The sequence below is a fragment of the Chaetodon trifascialis genome, chromosome 12, assembly GCF_039877785.1.
Source record: "Chaetodon trifascialis isolate fChaTrf1 chromosome 12, fChaTrf1.hap1, whole genome shotgun sequence".
NCBI classification, from domain to species: domain Eukaryota; kingdom Metazoa; phylum Chordata; class Actinopteri; order Chaetodontiformes; family Chaetodontidae; genus Chaetodon; species Chaetodon trifascialis.
The window spans coordinates 23,629,884-23,644,572 of NC_092067.1; the positions used below are offsets into that span (position 1 = coordinate 23,629,884).

Here is a 14,689-nt window from a genome sequence, read left to right on the forward strand (position 1 = left end):
TGTCGTCTCGTTTGTGTACATAAAGCGGTCAAGGCAATCCAACACTTGCAATGTAAAAACATATGGCTTACAGTCCAGGCTTTTGTGTTGTACAAAGGAGAGAAGGAGGTCAAGAGAGGAGAGGAATGCGTTTCGCACAGTGAAGTGACATGAAATTACAACTGTAAATGAATCCTCCCCGTCCTCCGCTGTTCTCTTTGCTCTTGAAGCTGCAGTTTGTTGTGAGACACACACCTGCTGTAATCTGCGTTTGACTCTGCAGCTCAAGTTGATGGCTTCGCTTTACACGAGCACTCAAAGCAGGCTGTGCTGTTAATGGACCTTTTCAGCCACATGTTTATGTTTCGGGGACTGGAAAACTGAGAGCAAACACACTGATAAGTTCCTCCATTAAACTTGGCCCGACTGTGTTCATGACATTATTGAATGTAAATGTTTGGCTGGCTGTGTTTTCAGACACATTATTTTGTCTGTCAGCTGATTCCAGTTTAAGGAGGTTCATTAACACCAAAGCTACGGTAGTGATAGATAGTATAGCTTTAGCCGGCCCCCACAAGTGATGTTAAAGCAATAGGAAAAATCTTGTAAAATGTATTAGCATGGATATTTTCCCATGTTTGATTCAACAGCAGCTTTAATTTACTTTACTTAATTTTGTTTCTATACATTTAAAACAAATATATGTTGCAAAGTATCCCTTCATGAATGTCCGAAAGCTGTTTTTCTATGAGCTTTTTCCTCCTGCCAGCAATTAAATTCTAGTATTTTTCCATTTACATTTTTTTTTTTAAATCATTTTTCTTGGCCTAAAATTTGTCAAATTGAAAAGAACCAAGTCTAAAACAAGTATTGTTATCATCCTTTAAAATGTCCACAAAGTCCTGGAGCGAGAATAAAGAGGACATGACCTCTTTGAAGCGAGCAGTCAGACTTCCTCTGCTCTCTGTCTTCAAAGTCCCACGCTCTGTGTTTTGGCAGTTTATTTTCCGTTCATGTAAACTCCAGCTGAAAGCAGAACAGTCTGTTGAATTGACCAGGAGCATCATCTGATTACAAGATTTTAATTGCGACTGTCTTGTTGAAGCCCGTCAGCCAAAAATTGCTGGCGAGCTGTTTGATGCTGTCAAGACCTCAGACTTCTCGACTGTCGGCTTCAATAAAGCTTGAGTTTGTTTTTTTACGCTTGATGAATAGTTTTGTCGCTCGTTAGCTTCCATACATAACCAGCACAGGCTAATATGCAGTTAATTATGAGCAGGACACTTAGTGCAATGCTATGAGAGCAAAGATTAGCTGGACTCAAGATGAGGATGAAGCTGGAAACAAAACATCTTCTTAAATAAGTATTAGAATAATTGTGTCTGCTCAACACGTCCACGTGCTCCCGTTATGACAAGAACCGGTGTGTCTGAGTGTGCGTGAAGGCCGTGGCCAAGTGGGCCGGCGAGCCAATGCTTAGCAAAACATCCTTTCGGTGTTTACACAGGAGAAAAAGTGGAATCGAGGGTATTATTTAAGATAATAAAAGGTGTGGTGCTGCCACTCGGTCCTGTCGGGGCGCTAAAAGTTGAAACACGCACGATGAAAAGAAAAATAATTTTTTTGACCTTCAGAAAGTTCTGCCACGTCAGTGTTCTGAGTCCACCACGGTTTGTCGCCTTATACCGCCGTGGTAGCAGGGCGGACCACCCACCCAAATCTGAGACTTGGCTCTGTTATTTTTGACCCTCTTTTAATTCAACATCACTGCTTCGAGTAGAGACGTCTGGGGTTCTAGCATATGGAATAGTGTATTAGCTTTGACCATCATGGAACTATAAATCAGACGTGTGTGAAACTAGATCAACTGTAATACGGAAGGTTGTTCGCGCTGATGTTCCCTCGAGAGCAGCAGAGTTATAGTGGATAATACCTTTTGGATACTACTGTTTTTGCATACCAAAGGGTTAGCAGGATTAGCTTCCTGATTTTGTTGTTGTTAATGAAATTATTTAAAATTGAATTAATTGTTGAGAGTCTTTTTCTTTTAATTCAGCGAGGTGCTCTCTTTCACATAAATGAACCTCTGATCCTACAGCCATACCACCACCGGAGCGCTCATTTAAAGCCATGGTTTCCAGAAAACTTCAGTATTTATCTCAAAGCGCTGCTGAAGCTGCATTAAGCAGCGACTTCAGAAGAGCTCACAGTAACGAGCCAAATCAGTGTGTAAGGGTTAGTGTGTTGTAATGTTAGAGCTGGGACAGAGCGACATGGGTGACCGCTGCAGTATTGTACAGTTTCTCTGTGGTGTGCAGAAACACCGTGCACTGCTGTGTGTTTGCTCGACTCTCTTCAATGCCCTCTTGTTTACTTCTTCTCTCTGCCATGCCGGGCAGGTGGAGAGCTCTCAGCACAGCACAGAGCTGCAGGTTTGGGTGTCGTAGCATCATTAGATCTGAAGTTGAAATCGAAAACATTGTTTTACATCAGTCTCAATGACACACAGCCGGTCTACACAACAATCGTTCGATGTAATAACCTGATGGCTAATGATTAAATGCAGTGTGTTTGCATTGGTAACAGGCTGACACTTAGGTCAGGAGTGGATACTTGAACAGAAGGTCCATTGCTATTGCTGTAAAGAAGTTTTCAAACAACTGTAAAACATTATTTTTTTGTCTGAAATAAATATTTATTATGTGTTTCAAATACAAACAGAATCGTTCTTTTTGTCATCTTAACTAATTACAATACGGATTATTCAAGTATCACACAGACCTGTGGAATGAAGTTTGAGAAACAGTGCAGTAAATCATTGTTAAGGTTTTTGGTTTTTTTCTGCTCACTATAGGTGCCAGATGGGTGGGGCTCACCATATATGACAAAATAATGAGTTCCAGAAAGCTGAGACATTCGCAGCGAAGAATTCAGACAGTCGAGTATAAATTTCTGTCTAGAGGATGTATGATATGCTTGATGCACGCTGATTTACAGAACCTGATGACACACCCAGCCATCGAGAGGTAGTATAGAACATTTAAGGGGAAAAATGACGATAAATGGCTTTATAGTTGTCTTGGAAGAAATATCAGTTTCACCTTTGATATCATGCAATGTAATGTGTTTGTATGAAAATTAAAAAATTTGGACATATTGAATATTACAAAAAAATATTGCCTATAATTATAAGTAATTATATCTGTGAATGCATGTGTCCAATTTTCTACATATTATAGGAAATTTGCTCCGCACATCAGAGCCCCAAAGTGCTGGGCATCTCTATGTTGTAGGTGGTGAGTTGAGCACACAGAAGCGGCAGGAGAAGTGTCGCTATGATAACAGGCGCTATTAACATGATGAGAGTGGTGAGCGGGGGGTCGTGGACCCGTCCACAGACTGAAAAGTGCATGTCGTGGACCTTCATGAAGACCTCGTCCACCAGAGATCCGTGACCCCGGCACCAACATGCATTCGCCCAGTCGTCCACACAGTGCTTCAGGTTGTTGTAGATGCTGCAGAAGAAGAGAGCAAAGCCACAAAGTTGATTTAAATGATTCCAGAAGACCTGTGAAGTGTTGAGGTTTGACATTGATCTGTGGGCTGAGGGTCAGATAAGGCTAATTCACTTGATAATTCATCCCTCAACAAAGGAGGGGGTCTACAACACCACTGATCCATCACCGGTGCTGATGACCCTGATGACAAGTTTCTACAGCCGAGGCCAGCTGAGATTCAGTCCTCCTTGGATAACATTGAACAGGTTGTTGAGGTTTTATCTTTCTTGTGCAGGCAAAGTGAGGCTGCTGGTTGCACAGTGCAAACGTTTGATTAGGGAAGAGACGCCGCCTGTAGCAACTTGTTGTCGCAGTGGAAAGGCGATGTGGAATGGGACGCGTTGATTCTTTCATCTTTGGTGACATCATGGCCACGTCCCAGGAAGTCCCATGAGTCCATGGGTCACATCCAATGGGAAACCAGGATTCAAATTGAATCTTTTGCTTAGATTAAATTCACAAGACCTGATCTTGGCCCTACTTCATCGTTCATGCTTTCATTTTTACGTGTCGGCCTCTCTTGGAACATGAAACATCAAAGCGAAAGCAGTAAGTAACAAACATCAATATCACCATGTTAAAAAGCTGAGACGGGTCACATGACAGGTCGAGGTTAATAGATGTCACAGAAAAAAAGCACAACACGTGTTTCTGCCCGAGTTTTCCAGTCGCCCAGCACTCTCAAATAGCATCTGTCAAAGCAAAAATGATGGAATTAATAAAAAGTCTTTGGGAACCACAGAGTTAAATAAAGCACGGTTTGGAAAGTGGTGACTAATGTACTAATATGATTTAAAGTTAACTGGCTAAAAAAAAAAGAGGCTGGCATGGTCCTTTAAAGCTGCAATTTTAATATCTAAACTCAGCAGTTTTAGATGATGCAAAGTGAGCCAAAAACATCGAGCCCAAGCTTCTTATAAATGGAGAAATCACCCACTGATGTTTAGGAGGCAGCTTACATTTCACTGTTAAGTTTGATATGACACGTCCTCTGGGTGGAGAAGCGACCAAAGCCTCACGAAACCGGCGTAAATCATGCCAACAGTTGTCACTACAAGATTTTAGTGTGGAAAACATCCACTGAGATTGAATCGAGAGTGACGGCTGGAGGCTTGATCTCCAAGCTGGGCTCCTTGCGATGATGGACGCTCCACCCTAACACCATGTGAAGACGATGGAACCTCAGCTCCAAACCATGTTAACTGTAAAATATGGATTATTACAGTCATAATTAAAGTCTACTGCAGTAGCACGGCAAGAGTGAAAGTCTCCACAAACAACTGCTGTCTGGAAATATGAGCCCAGGAGCAAAAGTCTCGCACTTTTTCATCAACAGTTGAATAATTATCTGAAACTTTGACCGGCACCAAACGTAGCCAGGAAACAGGAAAGTATCTGACTTTCCCATGACTAAAGGTCATATATCTTTACTCAAAAGACCATAAAAAAGTACGTAATGTGCCACTTTATACAGCCGTCCTCTGTTTTCACTCTCTGGACTCTTCGATGTTGAGCTCAGGCACGCCAAAGCTCGACCAGCAGCGCCCTGAACACCGACTCAAGGCCGGCATGTGCATTTGTAATAACATGTATTTGCTATCCAACACGAGTTATCATGTAAGTTTTTTGGCCCTGATGTTGAGACGAGCCCTTTCATATTTAATATCTCCCACTCTGAGTCTGCTCTACCTAAATGTTGGTTGAATATGTATCAGACTCTTCATCACTGCTTCATCACAACACACTGAAGGGTGAGAATTTCATCAGCTTTAAGCATTGTGGATCAATACAATTGATTTGTATCAATCAAACTAATTCATCCGTTGGGTTTCCATCCACTCCTTTGTCAATTTGTGCATTTTCGCTCGGCCGAGGTGGAAAAGTTGGTGTATTGATAAAAGCAAAGTGCAATGAAAACGGACTCGTACGTCATAAATAATGACGTGTATGAAGCATGTGACTTAAACATGCACTGAAGCGTGTGGACAGTCAAATTAGTACACTTAACAAACAGAGATGCCATGTTTCCATCTTGTTTTCATATTACAACTAACACTGCATTTCCTAAATGATGACAAAAGGAAACATAAAATTCACCCTTTCACAGCCGGCCATGGACACCCGTCCTGATAGCCACTTGTCTCCAAGCTCTTGTTGAAGTCCGACAGGCAGTTGTCAACACTGCTTTCAAACATGTGCCGGTCACATGGTGGAACGACAAACGTTGCAGCCTTTTCTGGAGAAAGCAGATGCTTAAAATAAGTGCGAGTAACAGGCCAAATCCTCCTCGAGCCAGCCAGCTAACATCACTGACGCAGACATCGCTGTCTGAGGTCTGTTAGATATATTGACAATAAACAAATGAATCCTCAAAAAAGCTCACTGAACATGTCTTAGTGGAGATCTTTTACACACTGTAACACCTGGAAAATGACTTCTTCTCTTTAAGAAGAAAAGAAAAACATCAGTTTGAAGGGAAGCTGACGGGTCCAACTTAATCCCACACCAGCATTACCAGCCTCTGGATGGAGCATCACATCTGTACATCTGTCATTTTAACCTCCCAATCATTATGCTGATGACTCTTGACTCTCATTTCGATCATTTCAACTTCAAACCCACTTGATGAGCTGGTGTGTTAGTGCCTGTCTATATTTACATACTGGCTTACCTGTCCAGACGAAGGTAAGCACCAGCAAGTATGTCGTCAACACCATCTATTCAAAAAAGAAAAGAAAGTGGTTTAAATGAATTAATTACTTATTATAATTCTGTTATGAAGCGACTATAAGCACAACACAAAGCAAAACTTAATTTTCAAAATGTTTGTGTCTCAATTTGTTGTATCTGTCATGTCCAGGCGCACAGGGACACTTTGTCCAGCTGGAAAAAAATCAATTTTCTGCGCTCCCTCCCCCACAGATAACACGCAAGACAGCGCTTTGATTAAAAGCTTTCTTTCTACAGAGGTGATACAAAATCTGATAAAAATTTAGTTTAAGAGAAGAAGAACAGGCTCGCTCTGCGGTTCCTCTTAAATTTACCATCTACCCTTATATTTGCAAAGCTCTGTTAGCTTCCAGGCAGGATTTCAAACATGTCCAGCTTCACATTTTGAAAAGGAAAAACTAAGATCTGTAGGGAGCAGACATGACGGCCATCTGCTTCCTGGACATTCCCACAAATTAATGAATTTATCTCGTGGGAGGCAGACACTGAAAACAGATGTTATCAGGGAATGCAGCGAGAGGAAGGTTTTGTTTTCCTCATTATTATTCTTTTTTAATATGCACACGTGTAATGTCTCTTGCATGAAACAAATATACTGAAAATGCTTTGAATTCTCAAAGTGGCCAGTCACTGCAGTAACAGGTCCCTATGGAAAATTAAAGACTGATAAAATTGCTGAACATAAATGGATTTTAATCTCTTTAATAAACTTAAAGAAACAAAAGAATTCTCATTAACTGATAAATAAAATGCATGTCAACCTAACAAAGCTTTAAAATCTTAAAATCCCAAGCTGATAAGCAAAGAGAAAACACTGTGAGCACATACCCCAGCCTTTCCTGTTTTTTGTTTTTTTTTTCTTCCTTGTGGATCCCTGGGAAAAGCCTTGAGTAGAACCTGTGCTGAAGATGCTTCAAATCGTTTACCAGCCAACTAACAGATGCACAACTGGTCACAAAAAGCCTCTGTGTGATCTGGTCCAGTTTCTTATCGGTGCAACTCAGAGCTAATTGGATTGTGCAACAGCAATGGACAGCCTGCTTCCTTTCCCAGACTGGTCCCGGCTGTTCCCATGCTACCCAAAGACATTTTCCACACACAGCCCCCCAGAGACACTTGAACTGAGAGGCCTCAATGTCAGCCAGCCTGCATGGTTGTATGTCACAGATATATTTGATGTCAGTGTTCATGTCTTGTGGTAATTCTTATTCCCATTCAAGGTCAGAGGGGCAGGGGTTGGCGATAAGGGGGTGGTGTATTTTCTGCTAACCCACCGAGCTAAAGGTGGAGATACGCCTCGAACAGACCGTTTGTGGAGCTGGCAGACACAAACAGAAAGTCAAACATTCACAAGCAGAAGCAGTTTCCAGTTCACCTGAGCCTCGTGTCTGTGAGAGGCAGCCAGAACTCCGGGAGGTAACACAAACCTCAGCGTTCCCATCCACGCTCACCACTGCTGGCGAGAGATGCACACATTCAGATAAGATCATATACACATGCGCACAGACTTAGTTTTAATGCGTTTTGGGGAACTAAATTTCATTACATTAGCTCCTGGAGGCTTGTCTTAACATTGGCTGATACTAATCCTGAACCCCAATTAAATTAGAAACCGCTGAACCATGCTGAATGCAGCTGGAGTGAGATCAAACTGGGAGTGTATGTCCCCAAACGTGGCAGAATGTGGACCCCTGGAGTGCAGAAACTCTCCCACACGGAAACCCAAACACTCCGATTGCATGACTTTTGTCAGTCATAACACTAAAGCACATTTTCCTGTAACAGATGTTGCTGGAACTATAGACTGCCAGCGAGAATATGGACCCTCATTTAGGACATTTACATATTATCACCTTATAATGTTATTAGAGTGAATATGCTAAAGGCTGCATATTAACACATCAAGGAGAAACATTAGCATTCAGCTGAAGTCGTGCTTCTGTCTGCAGTCCAATGCTCACGCTGCTCTTTGCTCTGTTTCGGTCTCCTCCTGGGGGAAACATCTGGCCCTTCATCTGCCGAATGCTCCAGTGTTGGTGGCAGTTTTCCCATTGGATCCACTGTTAGGTAAAAATATTGATCTGGATCAACACATCTGATTTTTGCTGTGCAATTCTGCTCTAAGAAGTCGAATAGCTGGAGCACCACATGACTGGAGCCGGGTACTCACAGACATGACTGTGGTGTGAAACCTCTTATCACACACTGACCACTGGTCAGTCCCTGCTCTGCGTGTGCAGCCGCTGTGTGATAAAACAGGCTGGACACTGCTCTCGCTGCAAGGCCGTTCAGTCCTCTGGAGTAATTACACCATAATCTGCTTCCACAGATCTGCTGCTGAGCCTGCTCCCCCGAGCGCAGACGAGTATTTCTGTGATCAAATCTATTAGAAAGGACAAATGTTCCCTCCTGTGGAAACTATTAATAAATACTGCTTTTGTTGTGTTTCAAGAGTTCGTTGGAAGAATTTTCTCTCATGAAAAACATGGTTTAGCAGTCAGACCTTCACTTGGAAAAACATTTTATTTAATTGTGTGGTCTAAAAGCAGGTGATTCAACATAACTTCCATTTCCTCAACACTCACCCTCTCTCACTCATTGCATTCTTTCTTTGACACACACACACACACTGAAAACTATTTGCCCTTAAGTCAATTTGTACTTTTTTTTGCCAAAAAAAGGCAAGCAAGAAGAACCCTTTCTTGTACTAATCCTGCTGCTTTATTAAAACTCATTCAGAGACCTGTTATTCATAATCCCACGACTTCATCAGTCTCTTGTTTAGCGCTGGATATCAGAATCCTCCCAAATATAGGCCTCCCTTTCACTCCTCTCCTTTGAATTATACTCACGACTGAGGAAAATGACTGACTGCGGAAAATGTGACCACCTTTCTGTGGTATTCCATTTGTCTCGACTAAATGACTCTTTGAAAGATGGATCTTTCAGGAGCCCCGTTAAAATATCTCTCAGCGCTGCACTATCAGGTTGTTCTGCGTAATTGTAAAATTAAACGTTCCAACATTATTGCCCATTCATTTGGAGTTGCTAAGCGACGGGTACACATAATACAACCCTAATGCATCTGCGAGTGGAGAAATACTGAGGAGTGGTCATAAGAAAACATTTCCACTTCCCTAAATTGAAGGCATAACAGTGTAAGTGACAGAGCAAACAGAGTACACAGCAGATAGACGCACGTGCTGTTTGGACAGTGCCTCTCATTTAAAGTAATGGAAAATGTTTTTTCAGGTACAAACAAAGAGGCCATGCAGTGTGAACCTGATATTTGCCTTACAGAGGAGGGGTGAAACTTAAATCCTTCTTTTGGTCTCTTTTTCCGCACAAACCCACCAGCATTGTGCTGCATGAAGTTGCGTAATTAACAGCTTGCCTGGTTCTACGTCTGGATGATGCACTACAGCTATAAATAAAGCAGAGGAGGACGTCTGCCATCAGAGATTAGGGTGGATCGGAAATGAATAGCACTCAAAGGGATCAATAAGTCATTTTTAAACATATTCAACAAGTCTGTGGTGTGTTGATTGAGCAGTCCATTCAAGAGCAAAGCAGAGCAAGGAGCTTAAGATGCTCAGCGGAGTCTATGCTGTCAGCAAACCAGGAGGATGTGCAACGAGACCGACTGCCTGTGGTCGCCCTCTCACAGCCATCTCACCCATCTTACAGTAAAGTAACAATGGCTAATGTAGGGACTGCAGAGTGAAATGTGTTGTGATGTGCCAGTTGTTCAGTGGAGCAACATGCAGCTGCTCACAGCACGTGGGTGGGAAGGAAAGTGGACTTTAAAGTGTCAGTTTTTCTCCAAAGAGGAAAGGTCCACAATGCAAAGTGATGCGTAAGTGTCTGCCGCTAATTTGTTGCACTACCTCTGGGAGGCGCCAAAGAGAGAAATTTTCATATTCCACATTTTGTTGTTTTAACCAAAACGATTTTATAACCAAAGATCTTAAGTTTCCTCCTAATAATTTACTGGCATAAACGTGTTCAACTTATTCAGGCAAGGCATTCATAGACGCTTAATTTTTCAGGAACATTAGAATTTAGTCTCGCTTGAAGGTTATTCACTACGAAAAAATTAAATTAACATTCAGAGCCGCTTTGATCCTCGAGCAAACCTCTCTTTTTTTCCAGTCCAGAAATGTTATGCAAGTGGCAGAAGCAGGCAGAGTGAGGATAGATGAACCTGACAGACGTTACTTCATACCCAGACCAGCTCAGTCGAAGTGTGTTATGCAGCGAGCTGCGCTGACATCACGCTGAAGCCGCGCTGCGAGGCTGGAAAGCCTAGCGTGCATCCCGGGGTCAGTCAAAGACGAGGAAATATCTTCCTCGTGTAATGGGCGAGAAGCTTCCTGTTAGCGCACGGTCTCCAAGAGGTGCAACACACGCTACATCATATGACTGTGTGTTGGTCCATCATTACATCATACGTCACTACGTAATCACCATTCATGCCCTTATACGCCTCATTAGAACTGACATTCAAATCCTATAATCCCAACTTTTCTGTTTCAATTAATAGAGCAAAGTTACACATGAAATATTTAAAACACTTATTATTCTGTGTTTCCTTGCAGATTCATTGAGACTTTCATTGTGAACACAGAAAAAGAAAGTGTCGTGTGTGAGAGGTGTGTGTTTTGTTTAAGCCCTCAGTGGTGAGTTCTGTTCCTGTCCTACCAGCACCATTTTCAGCACAGCACAGGAGCTGTGTTAGCGCTTACTGGGAACTGTTAATGTTAGATGGATGGGAGCAATGGTACCAGTTGTGATCAGAGAAAAACGCTAACAACCAACAACAGGGACAACTGGCACTACAGTCTGCTGCAAGACAAAGACAAGCTGGTAAACAGGTAGTGGATTACTGGGGCTATAAATACTAGGAACTGATTGGATGATTGAGAACAGGTGGTGCTTAAACCTGGCGGGAAACAGAACAAAGGCAGGAAGTAAAAATACAGAAATGCATAAGGAGGCTCCTACAAAATAAGACAGGAAATGGAGATAACAAGAGTCCATGCATGCATTTCTTCATTGATTATCTTTATTCTCCTTTATTTCCCATCACTTCATGACTTAATAGGACATCAGTTCATTTCTACACCAACTGAAAATGATTGTTGTCAAATGTTAACAGACCTGAATTCATCCATCACATGAAATGAAATGATGTAAATCTACGTTCATGTAGGTTGAAAATGTTTCGACTGGAGCTTATCCCAGATGTTAAATGTGCAGTGATCATTGTTAAGGATGAGTAAAAACCATGGGGCGGGATGGTGTGAACATTTTTCAGCTTCTGAAGGGGGGCATGCCAGAAAAGTTTGAGAAGCACTGTGCATTAAAATTCATGTTTTGAGACACATATCAATCTACAGAAGACGACCAAGCGTGTCGCAAATCGAAAGTTAATATGAATTAAAGGTGATTTATGATCATAGAGTTCTGTGTGCGTGTGCATCTGCCAACAAAAGCCACCAACATTTCCCTGCATCTGCATTTGTGATAAGAGATGGTCTGAGCAGGTTTTAACACAAATGCAGTTTTGTGCCAAATGAGCTCCAGAATTGCACTGTGCTGCTTAATCAGCATAAACGCAGCCTCAGCTCTTCCTCTCCTCCCACGTCAGTGCAGGAGTCAGGATATTTCGGGACCTCTTCCTCAGAGACTTCAGCCTCTGGCAGGATTTCGAGGGCCCGTACGACAGCGAGGGAGTTCTTCCTCTCCCTTCAGCTCCTCTTCAAGCTGTGCAGTGTCTGTCTGGAAGGCCTCACTTGTGGCTTTCTCAGCTTTGAGCAAGCTCAAGGTTTGTTGAGGTCTGTGAATCTTATTTTAAGGTCCTCCAACTGCTACTCCATCGTTTGATAGAGCAGCTCATGTGAAGTCCTCAACTTGCTTATGAGCTCCTGCTCCTCAAACCCTTGAATGTAACCAGGCCGAGTCACGCCTGTGATGAACCATCTTCAGAGCTGGTCCAAAGTTCGCCCAACCTGCCTCCGAGCAGGCTGTGGTGACATCTCGCCAACCACAGCCATCCCATGATGAGCCCCCGTCTGCACCTCAACCAAGCGTGTTTCGAGACTTGACTCATGTCTGTGCAAGAGACCTGAGGGAAATATGTCTTTGAGTCTTTGTGTGTTCAGCTGTCAGCACTTTTGTAGCTTCTAACTGAATCTCTGTGGTTTGGAGTTTAGTTTCTCTCCTGTGTCCCTGTTTGCACTTCCATCTGCTTTATTTTATTGTTTCATGCTCGCTTTCAGCCATGTCAGAGTCAAGTTACCGCTGATGAAAACCAAAACATCTCCTGATTTTGCTGCTTCATAACAAAAGCTTTGGAATAACAAAATGAAGGGGGACTTTTATTGTGAAGAATGTGTGCAAATTGAAATGTGCAAACAGCCATAGTGAGAAGTTACATGAAGCAAACATCTCACCTGCAGCAGGTAACAACTTCTTTTACCTGCCGTGCTGTCACAACTGTCACAGTATAAAAGATCAGCTTCTGTTTCCAAACAAACTGTGCACACAGATGAAGTCAGGTCTGACGCAGACAGCGAGGGAACAATGGTTTCTGGTCTGAAAAGAGATGCTGGTGAGGCTATTTCAAGTCAAGTGAAGTCAGTTTTTATTTATATAGCCCAGTATCACAAATGACAATTTGCCTCAAAGGGCTTTACAGTCAATAACAGCATATGACACCCATGATCCTTAGACCCTCAGCTTGGATGAGGAAAACCCCCCAAAAATCCCATTTAATGGGGAAAAAATGGAAAAATCTCTCTCCCAGGACTGATAGACACGCAACAGATGTCGTGTGTATAGAAGAGTCCAGCAATGAAATCACAGTATATATAAATTATGATGACAAAAATACATATTTATGTAGGTCGTAAAACATAAGTGGAGAGTAAGGATCCAGGAGGACTTTGAGAAACTTCAGAAAGGTAGATCCACACGAGCTCCTCTCCACCACGGAGACCTGGAAAGAGGACAAGCCATGCAAACTCGGCAGAGTGGGGGTGGGGGTGGGGGGGACGATGATCCAGCTCCAAACGTCTGGATGAGTCACTGACAGCTGGGACAGAGAGCGAGAGATCCCAGGACGGATAATGGTCCAGCACAGAGAGGCCTGAGTGCAAAGAATATAGCACCGTCTTCCACCTCCATAAAACAGTCCGAATGCGCTTCGTTCATCAAATCAAAGGCTTAAATCCCCGTACATGCCTTCATAACATCCACAATACACTGCTGTAATGCACTTTTCTCTGGCCTAATTAAGACGGCAACAAAGCGTCTCCAACTGGACCAGAACACCGCTCCCAGAGTCCTCACAAGATCTACGAAGCTGGACAACATAAAACTGCATAAACTGCATAAAAGGCTTTAACCCTCATATATCTCCAGCCTTATTTTCCCGTCAAATCCTTGAACTGTTCCTCTATTGAATCAGGTCAAGCCTTTGTCCACTGAGCTTCACCTCTCTGGAATAATCCATCACTGCAGGTTGGAAATATGTGTTTTAGCTGTGATTTAAAGGCTTCAGCAGCGATTGTCTGATGTCAACAGGGAGGTTATTCAAGAGAAAAGGACATGCTGGATGGGATATAAGGCAGAATGACGTCAGACCAATGCAAAGTCCCTGCAGACCATCTCTTATTTCTTCTGTCAGATGCACAGCAGAACAGTATGCTCTTTCTATGTTTAATAAATTGATCTGCTTTACATCTTTCATGGTTTCATTATGAGTTAAAGACCAAGTAAGTTGAGCAACACCCCTCTCCATATGTAGTCCACCAGCAAACAGCTTTCACTTTGCCATGCAGTTTGCTTATGCAGTATAGATTGTAATGTCCGTCAAAATGCTGCATTTAATGTGGTTAAGGCAGTGTGTGATTAATGGGTGGTGAATGATTGATGCACTTCATCTGCGGTCTCCAACCGAGCGGTGCGGTGCACGTTTACGCACGGACCACACAGCACCAGTAATTATGATCTAATGGTCATTCACCTTTGGTGCTTTCTTACCAGTCAGACTGTATATTATATTGTATTACATACACGTTTATAGCTGCACTTAAATCAGCTCCTATAGAGTGCCCTCAGAAATCCTGTGATCCATTAGAGCTGCCGTGACATTTTTAATTCAAGAAAAAATGCCCAACAGCTTCCTCTGGTCATATCAAAAGGATTATTCATGAGAGCTTTCAGTTCTGCAGCTGAAGTGCAGTCATGATCGCAGTACAGTGGCGTTACTGTGCACATGCAAATATGACAACATGCTAAATAACAGATGTAAGTGACTGTAATAACACTTTTAATTGTGCTACAAACTGTCGCCTGGGTACACAGGTATGTGTCTTTATACATGAACAGAAGTGTTAAAGTATTTTCCATAAGGCTAA

General features: G+C 42.6%; 1 protein-coding gene across 1 annotated transcript; it reads right to left on the reverse strand.

Annotated features, from left to right (window-relative positions):
- Nucleotides 1-2,659: 2,659 nt before the first annotated feature.
- LOC139339851 (receptor activity-modifying protein 1) lies at nucleotides 2,660-7,322 on the reverse strand. The gene is made up of 4 exons (XM_070975243.1): nucleotides 7,095-7,322; nucleotides 6,208-6,253; nucleotides 5,634-5,772; nucleotides 2,660-3,494 (listed from the first exon to the last, which is right to left on the reverse strand). Exons 2-4 carry the CDS (start codon nucleotides 6,251-6,253, stop codon nucleotides 3,236-3,238), a joined length of 444 nt encoding a protein of 147 aa, XP_070831344.1. The 5' UTR covers nucleotides 7,095-7,322; the 3' UTR covers nucleotides 2,660-3,235.
- Between the last annotated feature and the right edge of the window lie 7,367 nt (nucleotides 7,323-14,689).